Here is a 23,889-nt window from a genome sequence, read left to right on the forward strand (position 1 = left end):
GGTATTATCTCAATTTTTTTAAGACAGAACCTAAGCGTGGGTCCCGTGTTTTAGGGTAGTAGTACTGTCACGACCCTTTTAGTTTCAGTGAACCTCTGCACGAATTTTTTAACTACAATTATTTGAGTATTTACAATTTCAATCCTTTAACTTATTTGTAATTAAATTAAAGACGCTTTAGTTTTTTATATTATCAATCTTTTCCATTCTTTTTAGAGAAGACGAATTATACGATTCTGCTTCAATGGAAGAAGCTCACCAGCAGCAGCACGAGTCGGGATCCGATGACTTAACTCAACGGAGGAGGAGCTACTGGAGATGGAGGAAGCAAGATTTTTTCCCGGAATTCTCGTTCCAGAGCTTCTCTTCCTACAAGTCAGCCCTCTCCGCCACTTGTCCCCGCCTCGCCGATCGTCTTCTCTCTCGTTCTTCCGACGCCTACGAGATCGATGCAGCGCGCAGGGAAAGCGAGAACCCTATGCGTCGTTGTCTCACTTGGTGGGACCTTCTTTGGCTTAGCTTTGGTTCTGTTGTCGGGTCTGGTGTGTTCGTCATCACGGGTCAGGAGGCTCGGACTGGAGCGGGTCCTGCCGTTGTTCTCTCTTACGCTATCTCTGGTGTCTCTGCTTTGCTCTCAGTTCTCTGTTATGCTGAGTTTGGAGTTGAGATTCCTGTCGCTGGAGGCTCTTTCTCTTATCTCAGGGTTGAATTAGGGGATTTTATAGCCTTTATTGCTGCTGGGAATATTCTGCTTGAGGCTATTGTTGGTGCTGCTGGATTAGGGAGGTCATGGTCTTCGTATCTAGCTAGTTTGGTCAAGAATGATTCTGATTTTTTCCGGATTAAAGTCGATTCCTTTGCTAAAGGGTTTGATCTTCTTGATCCGGTTGCAGTTGCTGTGCTTTTGGTTGCTAATGGTATTGCCATGAGTGGAACAAAGAGGACTTCTTGGTTGAATTTGATTACTTCCATTGTCACTGTTTGTGTTATTGTGTTTATAGTCGTTGTGGGGTTTACTCATTCTAAAAGTTCCAATTTGGTTCCTTTTTTCCCTTACGGAGCCAAAGGTGTGGTTCAATCAGCTGCGGTTGTGTACTGGTCATACACTGGGTTTGATATGGTGGCGAACATGGCTGAAGAAACCGAGAAACCTTCGAGAGATATACCTATTGGTTTGGTTGGCTCGATGTCTATGATCACTGTGGTTTATTGTTTGATGGCTTTGGCGTTGACTATGATGGTGAAGTACACTGAAATCGATGTGAATGCAGCTTACTCTGTTGCTTTTGCTCAGATTGGGATGAAATGGGCTAAGTACTTGGTTGGTATATGCGCTTTAAAGGGAATGACCACAAGCCTGCTTGTTGGATCTCTAGGTCAAGCTCGGTACACCACTCAGATTGCTCGGTCTCATATGATTCCTCCATGGTTTGCTTTGGTTCATCCCAAAACAGGAACCCCTATCAATGCTACTCTCCTTGTAACTATACTCAGCGCAATAATCTCCTTTTTCACCAGCTTAGATGTTCTATCAAGTGTTTTCTCCTTCGCTACCCTCTTCATTTTCATGCTCGTGGCAGTAGCATTGCTCGTGAGACGTTACTACGTGAAAGATGTAACTCCTAAGACCCGTTTGGTAAAGTTTACTGGTTTTCTGTTTGTGATCATTGCTTCTTCCATCGGCGTATCAGCGCTTTGGAACGCAGGCGTTAGAGGTTGGATCCCTTATGCAGTAATCGGAGTTATTTGGTTCATAGGCACTTTGGGATTGGCATTGCTACCAAAATCCCGTGTTCCTAAGGTTTGGGGAGTCCCGCTTGTTCCATGGCTGCCTTCGTTTTCAATCGCCATGAATCTTTTCCTTATCGGATCACTCGGTTATGTAGCATTCTTGAGATTCATTATCTGTACCATGGTGATGCTTTTGTACTATCTATTCGTTGGTCTTCATGCAACTTATGATGTAGCTCATCAGCCACCGGAGCAAGCAAAGTTTGAGGGAGAGAGATGATAAAAGAATCGATCACAACACTTCAGTATGGTTGGTAAATTGTATAAATTCCCATGTTTTTCTTATGTAACTTCAGTATTCATGTATCAAATATACAATAAAATTGATCTTTCCACATCCATTTTTTTTTTTATTAAATGTTGGAAAAAGCTTGTTGTACTGTGTGTTGTATACTTGTATTTGTATCATCTATCTTGGAATTGAACAACCTGTTCTCACAGCTTTATTTAGCTACTTTGTGATTATAGTTAAGCACTCCTATATAGATTTTAGGGATTTTATTTTATCTGTCCATTCCTTTTCGTAATAGAATTTCTCAATTATTAAGGTCACAGTTTCTAATAAAGGTCATATCATTATCACACCATTGATGGTAAATAGAAAAATATCATTATGATCCGAGGCTACAAGTACAAGTATCCCGGTTCGGTAACTGGGATCGACCCGGTTATTTCAGCCCAAAATTGAAAACAGCCTGATAAGATAAATCAGGCCCAAGCCCATGACCCGATTTCTAGTAGCGCGGTGCTTCAGACGGACTTTATAATTTATATCAAGGAGAAGCCGGGATAGAAGAAACGAAAGCGTGAAATCATAACGCGAAATTTCCTTTTTCCTGTGATTTTGCTCATCAGAAGAAGAAGAAGTTCGAGGAGGAAGAAGAAAGAGGCGACATGGGAGAACGGAAGGTGCTTAACAAGTATTATCCTCCGGACTTCGATCCTTCGAAGCTTCCCAGGCTCCGGCGACCGAAGAATCAGCAGATCAAGGTTCGTATGATGCTTCCAATGAGTGTCCGATGCGGTACCTGCGGGAATTATATCTACAAGGGAACCAAGTTCAATTCCCGTAAAGAAGACGTCATTGGCGAGGTAATTCAATCGATTCGATTTTTTTTTTTGTCTGTTTGATCTCCGTTCTATGCAATTGCGTAATCTGTATGTAAAGTGTTGATACGAATGCTTAGGAATGTCATCTGTTTCTTTGTTTTTTTTGGGGGTTTCAGTGAAGAATATCAAGATTACTGTCGTCAGTTCGTTAATTTGAGACTTATCTTGAAAACGATTTCAGATTTGGGGTTTTAGGGTTTCGAGAAATTGAGCTGTTGTTTGGGCTGTTGGTAGAGAAGCTAGTATATACGTCCTGATATAACTGAGTAGCATTACCTCTTGATATTACTAATTTCGCTTTTGAGCAAGGAGTTTTGCCTTTACCATAATCTAGTTCGAACCACTTGAATATGCGTGGTGTTATTTTTGTGGCTTATCCTAATCAAAGTTTTTTTCTCTTCCTGATATGCAGACGTATCTTGGGATTCAAATATTTAGATTCTACTTCAAGTGCACCAAGTGTTCTGCAGAGCTGACAATGAAGACGGATCCACAGAATTCTGATTACATTGTCGAATCTGGGGCATCTCGTAATTATGAACCCTGGCGTGCAGAAGATGAGGTAAGCACTTCAGACATTTAGCTTTGAGGATTATGTTGTTCGTGCATGATATTGATGCACACCTTTCTAGTATACTAATTTACTTTGGTTTTCTTCTGTGTAGGAGGTTGATAAGGATAAACAGAAAAGAGATGCTGAGGAGATGGGGGATGCGATGAAGTCCTTGGAGAACAGAACTTTGGACTCTAAAAGAGAAATGGACATTATAGCTGCACTTGATGAAATGAAATCTATGAAGGTATCTTCTCCTTTTTTGATCACAGTGTCCAACTCTTAAGATCTGTTTTGTCATACTTTGTACTGATTTACTGATTTACTTTGTATTATTCTTTTTGCAGACTAGACATGCTCATGTCAGCGTAGATGCAATGCTGGAGGCCTTGCAAAGAACAGGTGCTGAGAAGGTATGTTCCTGGCGCTCTTTGCTTGTTAATACACATACTGTTTTTAAGTTAATAAAAAAAAAATTTCAGACGTTGTTTTTAATAAGCGAGTCATCTTATTGCTCTTTGCACACCTTATATCGTAGTGTACCTCTCTCTGATAAAAGTCGTCTGGATTATTGATATGTTAAGTTCTGTTGCTGACCGAAGCAATAATTTCTGTGTCTTTTGACAGGTAAAACGAATAGAAGAAGAAGATGAAGCAGTTATAAAGTCTATATTTGGTGTAAGTTTTCATATCATTCTTTTGTGTAAATGTTGGTTCTCCACATGATACTAAGCTTTGCTAAACTTTGTTCATATTTCCTATTTCATCTGAAATGCAGAAACAGAAAGAAATTATAAGGAGGATTGCAGATGACGACTTTGATGATGATGATTATGATGATGAGAGCTTTGATTATCCCAGCCATAATAAGGAGAAGAAAGGATCATCTTCAGATCTTTCAAAGGTATGTATCCGCCATAAAAACATATTTCTTTCAGATCTGCCTCGTTCTATCACCATGTGTCGATTTTGTTTTTGAATCACGACTAACGGTTAATTCTTTTAATTTGAATACAGAAGAGAAAGGCATCAGAGGAAAGTCCAAGCAACCCCACAGATATATTGACTAGTTCTTCTGCAGGTTGGTTATCAATCTTTCTTTTAAAGTTTACGACTTTGATTTTCTTTTTTTAGTTGAATAACCTTTAACGGGAATCTCCATTTTCAATCAGATAAACCAAAGGAGCCTAAGAAACAAGCTACCAGCAAACAACCGTTCAAATCCGTTCACATAAAAGTCATCAAGAAGCAATCCCAACCAACTTCTGCAAAACCAGAGGAGAAGAAGAGCGATGGTGTGGCTAACGCCAGTTTAGTGTCTTTATTCCAAAACTATGGTAGTGATGAAGACGAGGATTAATTGTTTTTTGTTCTAAACAGAATTAGCACTTTCACAGATCTATCTTTACTGTTTTAGAATTGGAGAATTGGAGCCCATCCTTGTACTGTTCATATATGAGATCTTTCAGTAAATTTGAGGTGTGTTACGATGCATATTGCCAGAAATTTGTTCATGAAATTGTGTTTGCAGGTAAGAAGCAAAGGAATCTGCAATTGATTTGGATTGATAGTTAGGATAGCTTCTGATGAAGCCGACCAACTTACAAAAATCTCCAGATAAGTTCAGCAACATGCATCCTAATAATTAAAAAAACAGAAATGGTGAGCACACCATTTCTTGAATCACACTCCACGCCATTTGCATCTCACTTCTGCCCTTTCTTCCTCCACAACTCACCAAACATCTTCATCCCAGAACTCTTCCTCTTTCCACTTCCCGATCCATCATCAGAATCATCTACTAACATACCTGGCGGCTCAATAAACCCAGCAGCTGTCGTGTCAAACAACCCACCTGCAAAACACTTCTCAGCTGACCCAGAAAGAACCGCAGCTGCAGCATCTGCGGCTTTCCTCCATTGCTCAGTTTGAACTCTAAGCTTTTTCATCTCAGCCTCTAATGCGTCTTTTTCGTCTTCCATGGACTCGAGCTTCTCCTTCAGGTGAGCTGTCTTTGCTCGGCTTTCTTCTAACTCTTCCCCAATCCGACTCACCTTTGAAGCCATATCATCTTCATCTGCTTTCACATTAGACATCTTTGAAGCTGAATCGCTCAATTGACTCTTCAAGCTCTCGTTTTCTTTGCCTAACGATTCATGTTCTTTCTCCATATCATAGAGTCTAGCTTTCAACATCTTGATCTCATCTTCCTTTGCAACCAACTTCTCAGCTTCTTCATTCCCGCTTCTCGGTTCTACTTCCTCTACAGCAATCTTCTCAACAAGAACCTCAAACACATCAGTCTCTTTCTGTGCATCACCAGGGATTTCGTCTCTATCAATTGTCTCAGCGGCCTCATCAGATGCAGATCCCTCCACCCGAGCCAGCGGGTTTGGTTTCTTTGACTTGTTATGAAGCTCATCTTGAGCTTGTTTCTTGACAGCTTCAGCATTAGCCAACTGCTCCTTGAGCAGTCTCAGTTCCTCTTGCGCTTGTCCTAACTGCGACTCTAGATCAGATATTCGTCCCCCAAGTTTCTTCTGTCGAAGAGGATCACTGTGAGGTCCAGCGCTTCTAGGAGATCTACGGTCAACAACACCAGGCTTAAAACTCCGGTCCGTAGTAGTGATGAGACGGTTGGGATGATTGGAGACAGAAGTAGATGAGGATGTCCTCAGCCTTGGAGCTTGCCTCTGAGACAACTCTGAAACTCTACAAAAAAGACAACACCGCAAAACCTAACTTAGCCACTAATGAGCGAGAATCAAAGATCAAAATTCAACAAATATAGTAGAAACCTTTACCTTGGTCTTGGCATTATGATATTCTGCGGAGGATAATATAACTGTTGGAAGGTTTTATGGAGTGCTTAGGAGAATCTGGAGCATAAAAGAAAAAAGAGAAAAACACATGTCATTCATTACTTCAACTACCAAAGCCATCAGCATCACTCCATGTCGGAAAATTTTGGAGAACTGAGATAAGCTTGTAATCACGCGCCGTCAAAAGCGCGCGTGTATGTTTACAAAAGACAGTAATCTTCAAACTTTCACCCAAAATGAGAAAAATAAATTTCAAAGCTGGAGTAAGTTTTCTAAGCAAACAGAAGAGTAAAAAGATTTGAAACTCACCTAGCTAGAAAGATGATGATGAGGTCTACTTTGCATTTGAAATCCAATAAAGAGAATCTATTAGAAATAGTCAAAGAGTGTGAATATGAAAAAGATGGATTTGTGTTTTGGCTGATTGCGAGTTAATAATAGTAACAAGAACAACAACATAAAACCAAAAGAAGAATACCCAAAATGAGCAGAGAAAAAAAAAAGAGAGAGAAATGGCTGTTGTAATGTAACGCATGTACCTTTTCAAAACAGACAGCTTTATTTGAAGACACTCTTCTCACTATCCAAGAAGCCTTGAGAGAGGGAGAGAGAGAGAGAGATAGAGTAAGAAATGAATAGTGTTGTTATTTTTTTTGAAGATTTGAAATAAAGCTGAGTGAAATTGGGCGTGGTGAGGATTTTAAAATCGAGGGACCATTGGTTAGAAGAAGGGCACAAAAAAAGTATCTATATTATTAAAAGGGAAGCATTCCTCACTATGTAGGCTTAAAGTTGGAAATTATTACATGAAATGCCATTACAAATAGAACAAACAAAAAACATCATAAAGGGTACGTTTGTATTAAAAAAAATGAAAAGGACGCGGATCCAATATATACCCGATCCGAAAGTTCTTGGGTTGGGAATCATTTAATACACTACGATCAAACAATTATATGAAATGTATCCAAACATGTTGGGCTAATCAAATCGGCCCAATGGTTAACTTCAGTGTCCAATATATTCGATATTTATTTTCTGTACCATTCATTATTACTTAATTCATCCGTTCATTCATGCGATCACGAAAATTATGGAAACATATATTATGTAATTACACAAGAATCCAAACAGGTCTTGATTAACCGAAAGTTAGCCTAATCATTCGGACAATTAAATCTGTTAAACAAACAAATTCTCCTCGACGTAATTAGTACGCATGAATTTAATTATATGTGAAGTTTCAAATTAGGAATTGATTATAACGATTAAGAGAAACCAGAACTTATGCATTCTTAATCGTAAATCATGTGTGTACTTTTCCTCAATCTACTCCTAAATAGTTTAATTTCGATATGGCAAAATTTCTGCTATTCTAGAAATCTTCCTTAAACGATAACATCAGATCTTTACCATTAATGTATAATCTTAAATTCATGGCGTACAACTATAAAAGCCATAGAAACGTGATGTAATTGTCACTCAAACCAAAAAACACAAAATAGTCTACATTGCAATCCTTCAAAAAAAAAATGGCTGAAAACAATGTTTTCACAAGTTTTGCTATCATTAAGCCCTTTAAGACGACTTGGAAGATACAAGTCAATATTGTGCATTCTTAGAGGCAGTATACGTCTTTCTCTGGAGAAACCTTGGAGGTCATACTTGCTGATGTTGATGTAAGTATATTACAAGAATACTACTCAATTCTCTCTTCTTAATTACCAATCTTTATGTAAACCATTATTTTTCCTTTTTTTAATTCAAAATTTTGTTTCCTCTTTGGTGTTAAAAAATAGAGGTGTTAACATCAACCGTGGCAATGAAAATTAAACCAACAGAAAGATGGTTTAATAGGTAAACGCAAGTTTTGTTATTTTAGCATGAGGTTTCATTAACTGCACACTTTTACTGACATTCTTTTGTGTTTGAAATTGTTGCAGATTAAGATATTGGTTGGAAATTAAATCATACAAGTGACACTAAAGACCAACGACAAAACTATGGAGAAGGAAGCTAATGAGACCGCCTCAGAAGCACAAAGAGTTGTTGCCACCGAGGTCTAAGATGCAGCCGGTTCCTAGAGACCGATGTCAATGAAGAAAAAAAACAATTTTTCCTTACTTTGTTTTTTTTTTGGTTGTGACATATCAAACATAATGCTCTTAAATATGCAAGTAGTTGTTTGTTTAGCTAAATATAGAATTCTTCACTTCTGCACCATTTAGTAAGTCTGTGTTGAATCTCTTACATATTTCCGTATCATTTTTTATAAAAAACATATTTTCATATCTATTGGACTAAAATTTATTAAAAAGGAAGCATTTTTTACTATGTAGACATAAAGTTCTCTACTATTACCACTAATACCATTGAATACAGTTTTAGGGAAATTTACATAAATGCATTTTGGTCGATACAAAAAAAAAAAAGATAGCACAACCATGACGAGGTAAGCCTATCAATGTGGGTTTGTCATGCTATACAATTTAGGTCATCGAGTTTAGGAATTTTAATCATTGGCAGATTTTATCCAATTTGATAGATAATTTTGAGAAAAATAAAGAAAATTTGTATAATGTCCACTAATTTGTAAAAATTAAATATCCAAACAAAAGTACATAAAATACGAATATCACATCTAAATCTTCTACCTATTTATTTATCTATTGGACTAAATTATACAATCTCAAATGGGTAAACTATTATTAAAATCACCATTATAAAATAAAATATACATGACATATATGTGATGGGTTTTTTCTATCTGGATATTCTATTTTCGTCTAACTTTTTGTAATTGTAGTTGTTTATACTTTTCGTCTAAATAAACATATATGATCATTCTTTTCGTCTACAAAAAAACCATATCAAATGATATACTGATACGAGTTTGGATTATAAATTTTATTAATATTCGTAAAAAATATGTTTATAAACATTATTCCGCACATACGTAATATATTGCAAACCTGATAGTAATTTTAATTTTTGAAATTAATCCCGCACGTACGTGCGGGTTCGAATCTAGTTCATTTTTAATGTCTTGTAATAACGTCCACATATACACAAATTACATAACATCTTGTAGTATATAATAAGTCCTCTTTATTATTTTGAATTGCAAACCATCTATTTAATGTCATTTCTCAAAATTTAAAGGTTATCACATAAATTTTGTAGTTTTTTTTGTGTGTGTGCCTGATAATGAACAAGAAATAAATCATTGAAGTAGAATTAAAAAGATCTGTAAGTTATAATGATGAGAATGTATATAAAGTTCAGGAATTAGCCTAGACAAAATATGCATATGTAAATGTGGATTTATGTGACATACATTATTATTAGTTGGTTTCTATAGTTTATCATAAATACACACACACATGTATTTCACCTACATGTCCATATTTCTGACACTCTTGTTTCCTTTTGTCGGTCTTCTACATATTCCAATTTTTACAAACCTTCACCCTTCTCTAATTTCGACGTTTCTTTTTGTCATCTCCAACACGTCGAGAAACCAATTTGATGCTTCTTAAGGAAAACAAAAAAACCAAAAACGAGACTACAAAAAAAAAAAAAAAGTGTAATTTTATAACGAGCATTGAATATCCGTTTAATATAATGATGGCATGGGTGTCCATATCAATAAACAACTACTATTGTTAATTTTATGATATTGTCACCAGCAAATTTGAATTTCATTTTACTTGGTCTATGTCATTAGTTTACTAGCTAGACTATGTCGCTGGCTGCCTGGCTCTATTACTTCTTCAAATAGTGCGCTACAAAATTATATATTCACCTTCAAATTTTAGGTTCACGTGTTTGAAAACAGTATAATAGTAGTACTACTTCTGTTTCATGAAATTTGTTTTTTTCAGTTTATAATTTGTTGTACTCTATATTCTTTAAAGTTTTTAAATAATGGTGAATGGTGTGTGAGACAAATTAAAACTTATAATCACAAACTTCCAAAACATATAGTACAACTTTGTTTAAGTTGATCATTTCCCATTTCGAATATAAACCCCAATAGGACTCGGACTAACATGATACTAGTACTTACATTTACGTTTAAGGAATTTTTATTACTTGTGGGCAATAATTAAATGTAAATGGACGCTCCGAAGAGGTGAAGTGTTCTTGATACTTCAAAAATCAAAGACAAAGGCATGTGAGTGGAGGAACTCTAAGTAAATCCATCCCTATAAGGCTATAAAACCCCTTAAACCCCCAAAGATGACCACCACAATTCAATTTTTATGTTCTCTTCTCATTTAATATCAAAGAGACCGAAGCATGTGAATCTTCATTTTTGTCGTCCTTTTCTTGACATTTCCTCAACTACTAACTAACTCTTCTTTTACTCCCTTTGCGTCCCACAACACAATCATCCATTTGTCACAAACTCGTATTAACTAGCTCTAGCTGATAGTTCATGGGATGCTAGCATGGCGAAATCACTCCGCAAAGATTCTACCAATATAGATTATCACAAAATAACGATATATATTCCAATTTTTGTACGATCAATCAATCACGAAAGACTCGTACCAGACCGGTATGTTACCGGTCAGTCAGAATTAATATATAACCAAACAACCAACCTTCTGTATTGATATTGAAAACCATTTGTCTTTTCCTATTGGCACATGTACGAGTGATCAACAAACACCCTGAAAAGAAAACTAACTAACAAAACTAAAGTCATTCACTCACACTAACATATATAAGCAACGACTATATAACAACTCTTAAAGTTTCTACATTTAGGAACTATATTGCCATGTTACTTCCCTAGAAACCTCACTCCCACTATCATTATCAGATCTTGCATAGCTGGTTCCTGCTCCTTGAAGGTAATGGTTACTATCTTCTTCTATGGTATTGTAATGGCTGTTGTTACAATTGCCTAGAACCATGTTGTCTGATGAAACGTTATCGTTTTGATAGGAGGAAGATTCACCAACCATTTGCTGGCGTTCAGCAAGAACAGCGATTGCACAAGCTAACCCACCCGATGGAGATGATGATGATGGAGTCGATGGTTCCACATTATGATCTTTCTCTGAAATTTCACCAGGTGATGTATTTCTCTGAATTCCAGATTCCTAATTCAAATTGAAAAGAGTTAGGCTTATCTTATTCAGGAAACACAACATCCTTAAAAGTTAGAATTTAGCAATCGAACAAATTTACCTGCAATGAGAGCCATATTGCTTCCATGACCATTATATCCTCAAGATCAAAGTCAGATTGGCCATCCCTGAAGAGTTTTCCAGATAACCACATAATCAGTAACCTGATGTAGACCACTTCAAATTCAAATTTCTAAAATAGGTATTACCGTTGTAAATATAGTTTTAGCCAGAAGAGGAATGGTGGGAAAATGTAATACAATGATTGATTAACTAGAGACAGCTTAACAAGAGGTTGTGATTGTTCTCGAAGCATCAAAGATTCTCATGAGAAAGGACTAGTAATCCAATGGAAAATTAACAGCTAAATCAAGAAAAATGGTTATGGGGATGAATCTTATGCACCTCATGGCATGAACCGACATAAAAATTTCACTAAGATCCATTTCTAGAAAAAAAATGACAAACCTTGTAACCTGAGGATGCGATGGAAGACATGAGTCTTCAGATGAAACAATTTCCCCATCATCCTCTGCGTTAAAACTATTTGATTGTGATTGCAAACCAAGAAAAACATAAATGGAAGATCTGAGACATGCTGAAACCGAGACTAACCTGCAGCAGAACCATATTCTGTATCACCAGCTGCTGCACTAGTGCTAGAACTAGAAGAAAACGATTCCAGACGTTTCTGCATTCTTTCTTCATCTTCTTCAACCTCTTTCTGCCTCATCCTTATTTTAGCTTCTATAACTCGTTGCTCTTCCTTCAGAACACAGAGAGAACAAGACGGGTAGAATCAGCCAGTAATTCCATCATATACTCATTGAGAAAGTAACTGTATTTCAAGATTTAAGTCTGGCTTACAATTTGTTCAATGTTCTTCTCCTCTTTAGTCTTCCCTCCACGATACTCGACAGCATAATTGGACGTTTTGCAAAACGGGCATCTTACATTTTGTTAAGGAAAGAGAAAATTCCCCTATGTGAAGACTAAAACCTTAACACGTAATATGAGAAATCAAAGGATACTGAGTAGGTTGGGCTGAATTAGGACTCTTCATCCGCAGAAAGCACTCTGAGTAAAACCAAAACACAAACTCGATGAATACAAGAATATAAAAGATTCGATAGTTAAGAGATGGCCGACGAATATATTCAGTTTACCTGTACAAATGCTTTTCATACAACATCTTGACCTATTGAGGCTCGGATAGTACTAGAAACACACAAGAACAAGAACAATCAATTACTCCGAGTTAGTCAATTTCATCTTCTTATATAAAGCACTAGAAGAAGAAAGAAAGACTTTAAAAAAAAGCAAATACACAAACCAGAAAGCAAATAGGACACTCTTCAAGATCAAGATGCGAGGAACTCTCTTCATGACCAGGATAACAAGGAGCAAGCTTAGACTCTAAGATGAGCTTCTTAAGCTTTTTAATGTCAACATCTTTGCTCATGTATAAACCTTGTTGTGGCTTAGTGTACCGTTCGTCCACAGTCTGTCTCTTCCTTCCCAGCTTATTACCCATCACAATTGTCTGTTCAATGCTTTATGCCTTCAAATTAAAAGAACACAGAGGGACATATGAACACACACATTCACAACAAGAAATCAATTACATATTTTACTTTCTACAATTCACAGACGCAATTAAGAGCTCGTAGCAATCCAAAAATGATTCCTTTTTCACGAAACTAACAAAGACCAAAACCCAAATTTCCAACCTTTTTGATAAGAATCAATTACAATTACAACAACACCATTCAATTGAAGGGTCACACAACAACAATTTCAAAACCCTTGAATATAAAATAAGTAAGAAAGTGGAAAGAGTCGGCGAATATACCTTAATGGGAGTGGAGAATCTCGAGGCAGAGAGAGAGAGTTAGATAACGATAAGAGAAGACAAAGATCAGAACTTTTCCTCTGTCAGATAGAGATACAGTAATGTTGTTGTGTAACTCTACCGCTACGTACAACAATGTTGTATAATCGCAAAGATTTTTTTCTTGTTTCTTTAAAAAAAAAACAGAGTTTCGTGTCTGAAAGTTTTGAATTTTCGATTCTTTAGACTGAAAAAGATTGTAAATTTTGACAAAGATGATGGAATTGGAATGGATGAAGAATCGAAACGGTGGAGTTAGTCGGATACCAAAGAAATGAATCGTCGTCTTCATCTTTTTTGTTTTGTTTTGTTTTCACTCTTCCTCCTTCGTTTATCTCCCACGCGCCCCTCTCGCGCGTTAAATTACCCCACGCTTTTTTTTATTTTTTTACTTTATTCATTTCGACTTTTGTCAATTTTTTTAAAAAAGTTTGTTTTGCTGTAAAATAATACACTAGACGAAAAAAAAACTGTATTAATAATAATATAGTTATGTAATTCTGCTACATATAATTTCAAAAATTGCATATTATTTCCTTATTATGTACATTAAAAATGCAATAAGCAAAAAAAAAAAAAAAAATGTTCACATTCTAAAGGAGTAATTAAGGGATCAGATCACTCGCGTATTTTACAGAGGCTTGAGATGATGATACTAATAATGGGCCTTAAATGGGCCAAATTTTGTGGAAAAGAGTGGGGGAAAATAAAATTAATAAAAAACGAATTTTTTTCACTAAGAGTCAATTGTCTGACCAAAGATTATACAATTCGCCGACGGGAGGGGTCTCTCTGAAAAAGCAATCGAACTCTGTCGTCTCTGCACCTCCTTCTGTTTCTTTTCCTGCGTTGCAGAACCTCTGTGATGAATCTTTACCACCGTAGCCTTGCCCAGTGAATTCAAAAGAACCATCGGCGACGACTGCGTTTTTACCGGTGAGTTCTTGAACAACCGTCTTGAAGCTCCGAGCATCTGTCTGAACGTACTGTGTGTTTATGAAGACAACCTTCATCGGCTCTGATCTCACTCCAGCCATACTTTTTTGTTTTTATGAATTTTTTTGGTACACAATAAAAATAAGTCACTTGGTTTTGCTCTGTTGAGTAGTTTTTTGCCTTTTGAATCTCCGGAGATGTTTCTTGTATTTATATGTGTAAGATAATTAATTATGAAGATATATACATAGAAAAATAAAAATATTATATTCGTGGGAAGACTGAACTTTGTTGTCATGTTAAAGATTTTTAATTATTTTTTTTTAGAAACATTTATTATCATGGGGACTCCTCTATGTACGTACTATGGATAAGAGTTTTTTTTTTTTTTTTTTTTTTTTTTTTTTTTTTTTTTTTTAGCATATAGTTTGTATTTGGTGTATTGGAAAATAATAATTAGATAGGTGGCGAATGATTTTTTTTTTTTTTGATTCTAGAAAAAATGCTTACGTATGGTGTTACGATCATATGAATAAAGAGACTTTTTCTTTTATATACAGATCTCTCAGGAGTGGCGCAAATTTTCCACGTACTAAAGAAATTACACTCAGCTAAATTAACATTACATTATAAAATCTTTTATCTAGAGTTTTGTCACGGCGGGGTCAACTGAAACTGGAGATTATATTACTTGTTGATTTGTTTTTATTTTTTGCAACGTTTCACTTCATTGATAATTGATATGTAAGACAAATCTCTGATTGAGGTTGTTATTTGTTTTGGTACACAAGTTCGATGATATATTTTTTATTTAGCATTATCTATCTATCTATCTATCTAAAAGAGAGTCAAGAGACTCGATAAAAGTTAAAAATATTTATGGTCTTTGGGGCAATACGAAAACTATTTATGGTCTTCACAATTATTGTATTGGTCTTCGACGTCGTGATTCTTGTACGGGTGAGACAGGTTTGACCGTTAAAAAAATGAGATTCAAGCAGCCTTGACGGACCAAATAATAAATGGACTTTTGTTATTATTATCTGACCATTTATTTATTTAATATTGAAAGAAAGAATCATACTTTGTTTAATGGGTCAAAGCACGCCTTATTTGATTGGATGTGGAAATCACATCACATGAAACCAACCTACGATATATTAGCAGAACCGGTGTTGATATAACCGTAATTTTATGTGTGATTGATTGTCGAAAATCTTGTTGGGCACGATCTTAAAAAATATCACAATTACGGAATAAAGTAGAAGATTTAGTATTTAGCTAAGGAATATATCATTAATAAAAAGTATATGCAGCCCCGGCTCAAGTAAGGTGGGCAGAAGCCACTGTATTTAGCTAAGGATTCGATTGAATTTTCATAATTGATTTCTTTATCTATACATGAATATTAAATCGATTTTGTATATTAAATTGATTTCCTATATTTTTATTTATTGTCCTTTTTATGCAATTTTTTAAGGATTAACTTTATATATAACTTTTTAAATAAGTATAATTTAAAGGGTAGAACACCAAATGTATTTCAAAAATGTTAATATAAACTAGGATTTAACCTGCGTACAATAATTTAATTTTAAAAGTTTAAAATTTATATTGTATTTATTTGTTATTTTATTATTGTTTTATTAATTTTAAATTTTTTTAATTTTACAGGTATTTGATATAAGTATTCAAAGTATATGATTTTTGTAGTGTTTTCAAGGTTTTAACCCGTGTGGCATATGTATAGTCTAGTAATACATTTATCCCCTGGTACACATCTAAAAGTGTTTAAAAAAAAAAATCAATTCCACTTAACTCCCTGTATGAGATTAATGCCAACCCGTCTCACCAAAATCAAAATAAGTTTTTGCGTAAAAAAAATAATTAAAATTTTTTTTATCAAGTTTAATTATGTTAATTGTTTTAGCAAATTAGCATATTTTTATAGTTATAATTTTTTCATGTCAATATATATAGTTTATGATAATTAATAGAATTTTATTTTTTTTGGTAATTCTTCAAAAAAAAAAAACCAAATTGTATATGGGGGTTTTCAACATATTTAATGTGACATTTTATTATTGGATTTTCAGTTTAGAAGATTTATTAATGTTAATATAATTATGGAGATTGTAAACTTTTGTTATGGAAAATCTGTTGTATATCATTTAAATTTGAGAGATTCTAGCATCCATAAAAATAGTTTTGGAGATTTTATGAGTTAAAACTTTAATAGGTAGAGTTGTTTTTGGAAAAATCAGAATGTATAGATGTTGTTAAGATTTTATTGCAATAAATGTAACAAATGTTGGTCAATTTAAGAAAGTTTAGTATTTGAGTTTCTCTGCAATGTTATTTATGGAATTGTTTTAGGGATTAATATTGTAAAAGAAAATTAAATAAGTAAAACTTAAAGGGCATAAACCAAAATATATTTTAAAAAATGTTAATATAGATGCAACCAAAAACTAATGTAATATAGTAGTTTACTAGTTTTCATACAGCTAGCTAATCTCAATTGATTCAGACCCCAAACCCAAAGAAAATACATATGTAGGGGTAGTATATATAAATATTTTAGAAAGAAATTTTTTTTTTTACCCAAAATTGGTAAGAAAAGATACATATATCCAAATAAGATACATGTCAAGTAGTACATATCACTTTTTATTATTCTTGATTTCTTAGCATATATCGTTAGGATATAATTCTGTATAAGTACACCAACACCTGTAATCATATTGCTTCCGAAATCATTTAAGAAAATTAAGCATCTTTTTGTCTTCTTTCAAAACTTTAAACAATCCAAAACAAGAGAGGGAATAGAAGGTACTAAAAAAGAAGAAGATGGCTTACATTGATTTTGTGTTTAAGGTTTCTAGTTTGGCTCTTTTTTTCATCATCGGCACAACAAGTCGACCAACCACTGTGCCAAAAGTATTCGACGTTCGAAGATATGGTGCTAAAGGTAACGGTAAAACGGATAACACCAAGGTATTGATATTTTCTGTTTTTTTTTTGTTACAAAATAATTTTTCTCTAGTTTTTTTTTTTTGTTTTTGAACGAAAATGACCTTTCAATTGGAATAAAACTTAGGGTTGTTTACATATAAGGAGAGCCTCCTTTGCCAGCAGATCTGCTTGGCGATTCATAGAATACGCTTGACTTTTTTATATATTGGATTTCAGATCGGTTTAATTTAACTTCGTACCTCCATCCTATTTAGTATGATGGAATTATAATTAGTTTTTTTTTTTTAATTTATTGAAGAGCATATATATATATTTTTTTTTTGGTAAGGTGAAGAGCATATTTTTTTTGTTTGTGACTACAAGTTTTTTGAATCTTATAAATTACTAAAGAGTTTTTTGTCTAATAAAATAGTCTACCTGATTTGGTAATGTATATCATATAGGCGTTCACAAATACATGGAAGAATGCATGCACATGGGATGGACCGAGCAAAATGTACATACCAAATGGAAGATTCTATCTTGGTGGTGTATCATTTGTAGGACCGTGCACTAGTAAGAAGATTTCATTTGTCATTGATGGAACTTTGTTGGCTCCTCCGAACAACAATGACATTAAAAAAGACACGTGGATCAATTTTCGCTACATCGACTATCTCACAGTTACCGGCAGTGGCACCATCGATGGTCAAGGAAAAGAGTCTTGGTTACTAAATAACTGCCAAAAGAATATGAATTGTCCTAAACTTGCTATAGTACGTACCCATTTCTTAAACTTTTTCTATAACATTTATTTTTAAATCATATTTTTCATACTCTGTTTGTATACATTACAGAATATGGGATTTGATTTCGTAAATAAATCAAGGATGGAAGGGATAACATCACTCAACAGCAAAGCAGGGCACTTAAATTTCTTCTCTGTTGATCATTTTAACATCACAGGAGTACACATAACAGCTCCCGGCGATAGTCCCAACACTGACGGCATCAAAATAGCTTTATCAAGCAACATACAAATCTCAAACACTCACATCAGCACTGGAGATGATTGTATAGCAATGCTCTCTGGAAACACCAATTTTGATATCTACAATGTCACATGCGGTCCAGGACATGGGATAAGTGTTGGAAGTTTGGGAAAAGATAGAAATGAGAAGAACATCAACGGCTTAACGGTTAGGGATACAATATTTACTGGTACGTCCGACGGTATTCGGATCAAGACATGGGAATCTTCGGCTTCCACGATTGCAATTTCCAATTTAGTTTATAAGAATTTACAGATGATTGATGTTGGAGCTCCTATCAACATTGACCAGAAGTATTGTCCTTATACATCCTGCCAGAAATTGGTAACTTACTACGACAAAAAAAAAAAAAAATCAAACTTCTTTGTTTTAAAAATCTTAGTCGAGTTTAATTTACATGTTAAATTATCATTTTTGCAGGGAGATTCTCACATTCAGATCCAAAACGTGACACTAAAAAATATTTGGGGAACATCAAGGAACAAAGTGGCTGTGAAATTTCAATGTAGCAAAAGTTTTCCTTGCAAAAATGTTCACTCAAGTGACATTAATTTAAAACACAAAGGAGTCGACGGTCCTGCAATCACGTTGTGTGAAAACATTAAAGGTTCTGCTACCGGCAAGATGATTCCTCCTCATTGCTTGAATTGATTTTGTCAAAACAAGTCGTTTTGTTGTATTTTGATATTTTCGTGATAGCTGTGGTGTGTTTATGCATGCTCTAGTTGTGATGAATGATGATGAGATCCTAAAGTAGATTAATTAATAAATTCTCTAAGTTAAAATCCTTCAACGTTGTGATTTTGTATTCAACAAATCTGTTTATACTTTCGAAATAAAGTATCAAAGTTGCATACTGAATTTTCTTTTTGATATGAAAACTCACTCACTCACACGGTTTATTTTATACATAATCATATCTATTTTTTTATTTTTTTTGTAATATAACTTTTTATTGAATGACAAGACTTCGTATATATATGTATAGCCTCTAATTAATTACAAAGGGTTTTAAATGGACTTTTGTTATTATTATCTGACCATTTATTTATTTATATTGAAAGAAAGAATCATACTTTGTTTAATGGGTCAATGCACGCCTTATTTGATTGGATGTGGAAATCACATCACGTGAAACCAGCCTACGATAAGCAGGACCGGTGTTGATATAACAGTACTAAAGCCCGATTGACACCCCTAATTTTATGTGTGATTGATTGTCGAAAATCTTGTTGGGCAACAAGTATACAATCTAAAAAAATATCACAATTACGGAATAAACGGAATAAAGTAGAAGATTTAGTTTTTTTTTTTTTTTTAGTTCGAGCATGAGCCTTAATCTTCCCAATGGTGTAGGACATGACATGATATCCATCCCACCCGGAATCGAATTAGGGAACACATGGATCTAACTCTTGCATTTAAACCACTAGCCCACTGCACCGGTGGTTAATTTGCTATATTTTCTTGATTGCATATATAAAAATTTTAGAAATTAAGAAATTTATTTTGATTTAAATATGTTACGTAGCATTAAATCATCATAATGGATTTCATTTTCACTAAAAATTCTACTACTAATAACTGATTGTTTTGATTGAATGGTGTTAAATTTTCATAATTGATTTTCTTATCTATAAAAATTCTTATACATGAATATTAAATCGATTTTCTATATTAAATTGATTTCCTATATTTTTATTTATTGTTTTTGTGCAACTTTTTAAAGATTAACTTTTTTAAATAAGTATAACTTAAAGGTTGAACACCAAATATAATTAAAAATGTTAATATAAATGCAACCAAAACTAATATAATGTAATAATTTTCTTGATTGTGTTCGTTTAATTCGTTGCATGAATTTCAATAATATTTGATACAGCTAGCTAATCTCAGTCGATTCAGACCCCTAACCCAAATAAAATACATATCTAATAGTATCCTACTATATTAATTGAGAAGTACAAATATAAAACTAACCATAAAATGTCTAAAAAATTACATTCAATTACCATTAGAAAAATTTAATTAAGATTAATTAATAATTAAATAAATATAATTAATTAAAAATAAAAAGCTGACATATCAAATATAAAAAAATCTAGAAAAATAAAAGAAATCTATTCAAATCAAAACTAATTTATACTTGAAAAAAATAAAAAATAAAAATTAACTGCTAATATAATAGAGTTTATTTTCTTCTTTAATTTTACATTGTCATGCCATTGATTTTAAATAATTATTAGTTTAAAAACAATATTTTCTCTCTCTAATAAATTATGGACGAAAACAATTTTTTTTTAAAAAAGAATATAAACAAATCAGAATTTCAAAAACTAAGATTTTATATCCAAGTAGTCAATATAACTATTTTTAATAACAAGATTTTGAATATTTTGTTAAAACTTCAAATTATGATTCTCATATCATCTTTATTTTATTTTATTTACAAATTGTTTGAAATTTTTATATAATACTTATGATTAATAAAATGCAGATTTTTTTCTACTTATTGTGATTTGAACTTTTAAAAACAAAGATATATTACTCGATCTATAAAAATAAAATGTGTGTTTTAATTTTCACATTGGAGGATTGGTAAAACTAAATTTATATAGCTGATAAATTAATAAATTTTATTTGTTTATAATTGTAATATTAAAATTACTACTTCATATTTCACAAAATAATGATGCAAATACAACAAACAATAAATTTATTATTCTTTATTAAATAGAATAATTTTTCAAAATAATGATACAAATATAAATATTATCTCAAACAAAATAACTTTTTTTTAAAAAATATAAAAATAACTTTATTATTCTATTATAATTTTTTTTAATGTTGATCTGTGCTTTAAACACATCATATTGCTTAGTATATAAAGATTTTAGAAAGAAAAAAAAATTAATCCAAAATTGGTAAAAAAAGATACATATATCCAAATAATATATACATGTCAAGTAGTACATATCACTTTTTATCATTCTGGATTTCTTAGCATAGATCCGTAGGATTTTTTTTTTTTTGGTCAACAGATCCGTAGGATATATTTCTGTATAAGTACACCAACACCTGTTGACCAAAAAAATTAAGCATCTTTTTGTCTTCTTTCAAAACTTTAAATAATCCAAAACAAGAGAGGGAAGAGAAGGTACTAAAAAAGAAGAAGATGGCTTACATTGATTTTGTGTTTAAGGTTTCTAGTTTGGCTCTTTTTTTCATCATCGGCACAACAAGTCGCCCAACCACTGTGCCAAAAGTATTCACCACTGTGCCAAAAGTATTCGACGTTCAAAGATATGGTGCTAATGGTGACGGTAAAACAAATAACACCAAGGTATTGATATTTTCTGTTTTTTTTTTTTGTTACAAAATAATTTTTCTCTAGTTATTTGTCCATTTTCCATATAATACGGACTGGTTGCTTGACTTTTTTTTTATATATATTGCATTTCAGATCGGTTTGTGACTACAAGTTTTTTGAATCTTATAAATTACTAAAGAGTTTTTGTCTAATAAAATAGTCTACCTTATGTGTTAATGTATATCATAAGGCGTTCACAGATACATGGAAGGATGCATGCACATGGGATGGACCGAGCAAAATGTACATACCAAATGGAAGATTCTATCTTGGTGGTGTATCATTTGTAGGACCGTGCACTAGTAACATTTCATTTGTCATTGATGGAACTTTGTTGGCTCCTCCGAACAACAATGACATTAAAAAAGAAACGTGGATCAATTTTCGCTACATCGACTATCTCACAGTTTCCGGCAATGGCACCATCGATGGTCAAGGAAAAGAATCTTGGTTACTAAATGACTGCCAAAAGAATATTAATTGTCCAAAATTTGCTATCGTACGTACCATTTCTTAGACTTTTTCTATAACATTTTTTAAAATCATATTTTCACAGTGTTTGTATACATTACAGAATATGGGATTTTATTTCGTAAATAAATCAAGGATGGAAGGGATAACATCACTCAACAGCAAAGCAGGGCACTTTAGTTTCTTCTCTGTTGATCATTTTAACATCACAGGAGTAAACATAACAGCTCCCGGTGATAGTCCCAACACTGACGGCATCAAAATGGCTTCATCAAGCAGCATGCAAATCTCAAACACTCACATCAGCACTGGAGATGATTGTATAGCAATGCTCTCTGGAAACACCAATTTTGATATCTATAATGTCACATGCGGTCCAGGACATGGGATAAGTGTTGGAAGTTTGGGAAAATATGAAAATGAGAAGAACGTCAATGGCTTAACGGTTAGGGATACAATATTTAATGGTACGTCTAATGGTATTCGGATCAAGACATGGGAATCTTCGGCTTCCACGATTGCAGTTTCCAATTTAGTTTATGAGAATTTACAGATGATTGATGTTGGAACTCCTATCAACATTGACCAGAAGTATTGTCCTTATCCATCCTGCCAGAAATTGGTAACTTACTACGCAAAAAAAAAAAAAAAAAAAAAAAAAATCAAACTTCTTTGTTTTAAAAATCTTAGTTTAATTTACATGTTAAATTATCATTTTTGCAGGGAGATTCGCACATTCAGATCCAAAACGTGACACTAAAAAATATTTGGGGAACGTCAAGCAACAAAGTGGCTGTGAAATTTCAATGTAGCAAAAGTTTTCCTTGCAAAAATGTTCACTCAAGTGACATTAATTTAAAGCACAACGGAGTCGACGGTCCTGCAATCACGTTGTGTGAAAACATTAAAGGTTCTGCTACCGGCAAGATGAATCCTCCGCATTGCTTGAATTGATTTTGTCAAAACAAGTCGTTTTGTTGTATTTTGATATTTTCGTGACAGCTGTGGTGTGTTTGCATGCTCTAGTTGTGATGAATGATGATGAGATCCTAAAGTAGATTATTAATTAATAAATTCTCTAAGTTAAAATCTTTCAACGTTGTGATTTTATATTTAACAAATCTGTTAATACTTTCGAAATAAAGTATCAAAGTTGCATACTGAATTTTCTTTTAGACTAGAATTTGCACCCGCGCACGCGCGGGATTTTAATTTAAAATATTTCTTATCAACAGAAATTGTTGAGCTCAAATATAATAATTCCAACTTTTGAGTATAAATATATAACTTACTTTACTCAATGATATACAACATATATATTTTTTAAGATAACATTTCTTTGTTATATCTATTTGCGATTTTACGTGGGATTTTAGTTAAAATTTTTATCAATAAGAATAATTGAATATGAATATAATTTAAAAATTAAAAGATAAATCTATATAAATGCCGTACTTATTTTACTAATATATATATAACATATATTGTCTGGTGTCGCAATAATATTGTCGACAATCTTTGAGATTTTATCTTTAAAAGAGTTCATTCAATATTCATATCCCATGAAAACATAATTTTAAAAGTTCTAACGTCAATGTCGATCGCTGACCTAATTATAGAGACCATTTAAACATATTGATATCCAACATTAAATGCAAATATACAAAGTTTTATGAACAGTTTTACTGCTATGTCGCTAAAATGAGGTTGTCCAAATGCATCATCTGTCATAATATAATTTTAGACTAAGTCAAAAATGCTTAAATGATGAAATATTTAAACCCCACAATAAATATC

General features: G+C 33.3%; 7 protein-coding genes across 12 annotated transcripts; 4 read left to right on the forward strand and 3 right to left on the reverse strand.

The window, feature by feature from the left end:
* Window positions 1-116: 116 nt before the first annotated feature.
* On the forward strand, window positions 117-2,231 carry LOC104756039 (cationic amino acid transporter 8, vacuolar). The gene has a single exon (XM_010478546.3). It carries the CDS (start codon window positions 245-247, stop codon window positions 2,009-2,011), a length of 1,767 nt encoding a protein of 588 aa, XP_010476848.3. The 5' UTR covers window positions 117-244; the 3' UTR covers window positions 2,012-2,231.
* A 260-nt stretch (window positions 2,232-2,491) lies between these two features.
* On the forward strand, window positions 2,492-4,948 carry LOC104756040 (uncharacterized). The gene is made up of 8 exons (XM_010478547.3): window positions 2,492-2,883; window positions 3,314-3,463; window positions 3,567-3,701; window positions 3,802-3,867; window positions 4,082-4,132; window positions 4,233-4,358; window positions 4,472-4,535; window positions 4,627-4,948. The coding sequence occupies exons 1-8, from the start codon at window positions 2,686-2,688 to the stop codon at window positions 4,812-4,814; spliced, it is 978 nt and encodes a 325-aa protein (XP_010476849.1). The 5' UTR covers window positions 2,492-2,685; the 3' UTR covers window positions 4,815-4,948.
* A 30-nt stretch (window positions 4,949-4,978) lies between these two features.
* On the reverse strand, window positions 4,979-7,027 carry LOC104756041 (interactor of constitutive active ROPs 1-like). 4 transcript variants are annotated; one of them, XM_010478549.2, is made up of 4 exons: window positions 6,816-6,995; window positions 6,586-6,642; window positions 6,259-6,333; window positions 4,979-6,166 (listed from the first exon to the last, which is right to left on the reverse strand). In XM_010478549.2, exons 3-4 carry the CDS (start codon window positions 6,270-6,272, stop codon window positions 5,161-5,163), a joined length of 1,020 nt encoding a protein of 339 aa, XP_010476851.1. In that variant the 5' UTR covers window positions 6,273-6,333; window positions 6,586-6,642; window positions 6,816-6,995; the 3' UTR covers window positions 4,979-5,160. The 4 variants fall into 4 exon arrangements, with proteins under 4 accessions (XP_010476851.1, XP_010476852.1, XP_010476853.1 ...); XM_010478550.2 differs by having other exon boundaries at window positions 6,586-6,610; window positions 6,816-6,945; XM_010478551.2 differs by lacking the exon at window positions 6,586-6,642 and having other exon boundaries at window positions 6,816-7,027.
* Window positions 7,028-10,870: 3,843 nt separating this feature from the next.
* LOC104756043 (E3 ubiquitin-protein ligase DA2L) lies at window positions 10,871-13,641 on the reverse strand. 3 transcript variants are annotated; one of them, XM_010478552.3, is made up of 9 exons: window positions 13,270-13,641; window positions 12,751-12,978; window positions 12,584-12,635; window positions 12,449-12,494; window positions 12,285-12,366; window positions 12,033-12,183; window positions 11,886-11,949; window positions 11,479-11,545; window positions 10,871-11,390 (listed from the first exon to the last, which is right to left on the reverse strand). In XM_010478552.3, the coding sequence occupies exons 2-9, from the start codon at window positions 12,949-12,951 to the stop codon at window positions 11,049-11,051; spliced, it is 1,005 nt and encodes a 334-aa protein (XP_010476854.2). In that variant the 5' UTR covers window positions 12,952-12,978; window positions 13,270-13,641; the 3' UTR covers window positions 10,871-11,048. The 3 variants fall into 3 exon arrangements, with proteins under 3 accessions (XP_010476854.2, XP_087352261.1, XP_087352262.1); XM_087496135.1 differs by having other exon boundaries at window positions 11,886-11,960; window positions 13,270-13,623; XM_087496136.1 differs by having other exon boundaries at window positions 11,627-11,949; window positions 13,270-13,543.
* Window positions 13,642-13,821: 180 nt separating this feature from the next.
* LOC104756044 (VQ motif-containing protein 1) lies at window positions 13,822-14,517 on the reverse strand. The gene has a single exon (XM_010478553.3). The coding sequence runs from the start codon at window positions 14,343-14,345 to the stop codon at window positions 14,052-14,054; it is 294 nt and encodes a 97-aa protein (XP_010476855.1). The 5' UTR covers window positions 14,346-14,517; the 3' UTR covers window positions 13,822-14,051.
* A 2,445-nt stretch (window positions 14,518-16,962) lies between these two features.
* Window positions 16,963-19,038, forward strand: LOC104756045 (exopolygalacturonase-like). The gene is made up of 4 exons (XM_087496137.1): window positions 16,963-17,241; window positions 17,664-17,975; window positions 18,057-18,575; window positions 18,672-19,038. Exons 1-4 carry the CDS (start codon window positions 17,095-17,097, stop codon window positions 18,900-18,902), a joined length of 1,209 nt encoding a protein of 402 aa, XP_087352263.1. The 5' UTR covers window positions 16,963-17,094; the 3' UTR covers window positions 18,903-19,038.
* Window positions 19,039-21,239: 2,201 nt separating this feature from the next.
* On the forward strand, window positions 21,240-23,183 carry LOC104759259 (exopolygalacturonase-like). The gene is made up of 4 exons (XM_087493817.1): window positions 21,240-21,594; window positions 21,812-22,120; window positions 22,196-22,714; window positions 22,816-23,183. The coding sequence occupies exons 1-4, from the start codon at window positions 21,427-21,429 to the stop codon at window positions 23,044-23,046; spliced, it is 1,227 nt and encodes a 408-aa protein (XP_087349943.1). The 5' UTR covers window positions 21,240-21,426; the 3' UTR covers window positions 23,047-23,183.
* Window positions 23,184-23,889: the final 706 nt, after the last annotated feature.

This window comes from Camelina sativa, chromosome 17 (genome assembly GCF_030686135.1).
Source record: "Camelina sativa cultivar CO46 ecotype springtype chromosome 17, ASM3068613v1".
NCBI lineage: Eukaryota > Viridiplantae > Streptophyta > Magnoliopsida > Brassicales > Brassicaceae > Camelina > Camelina sativa.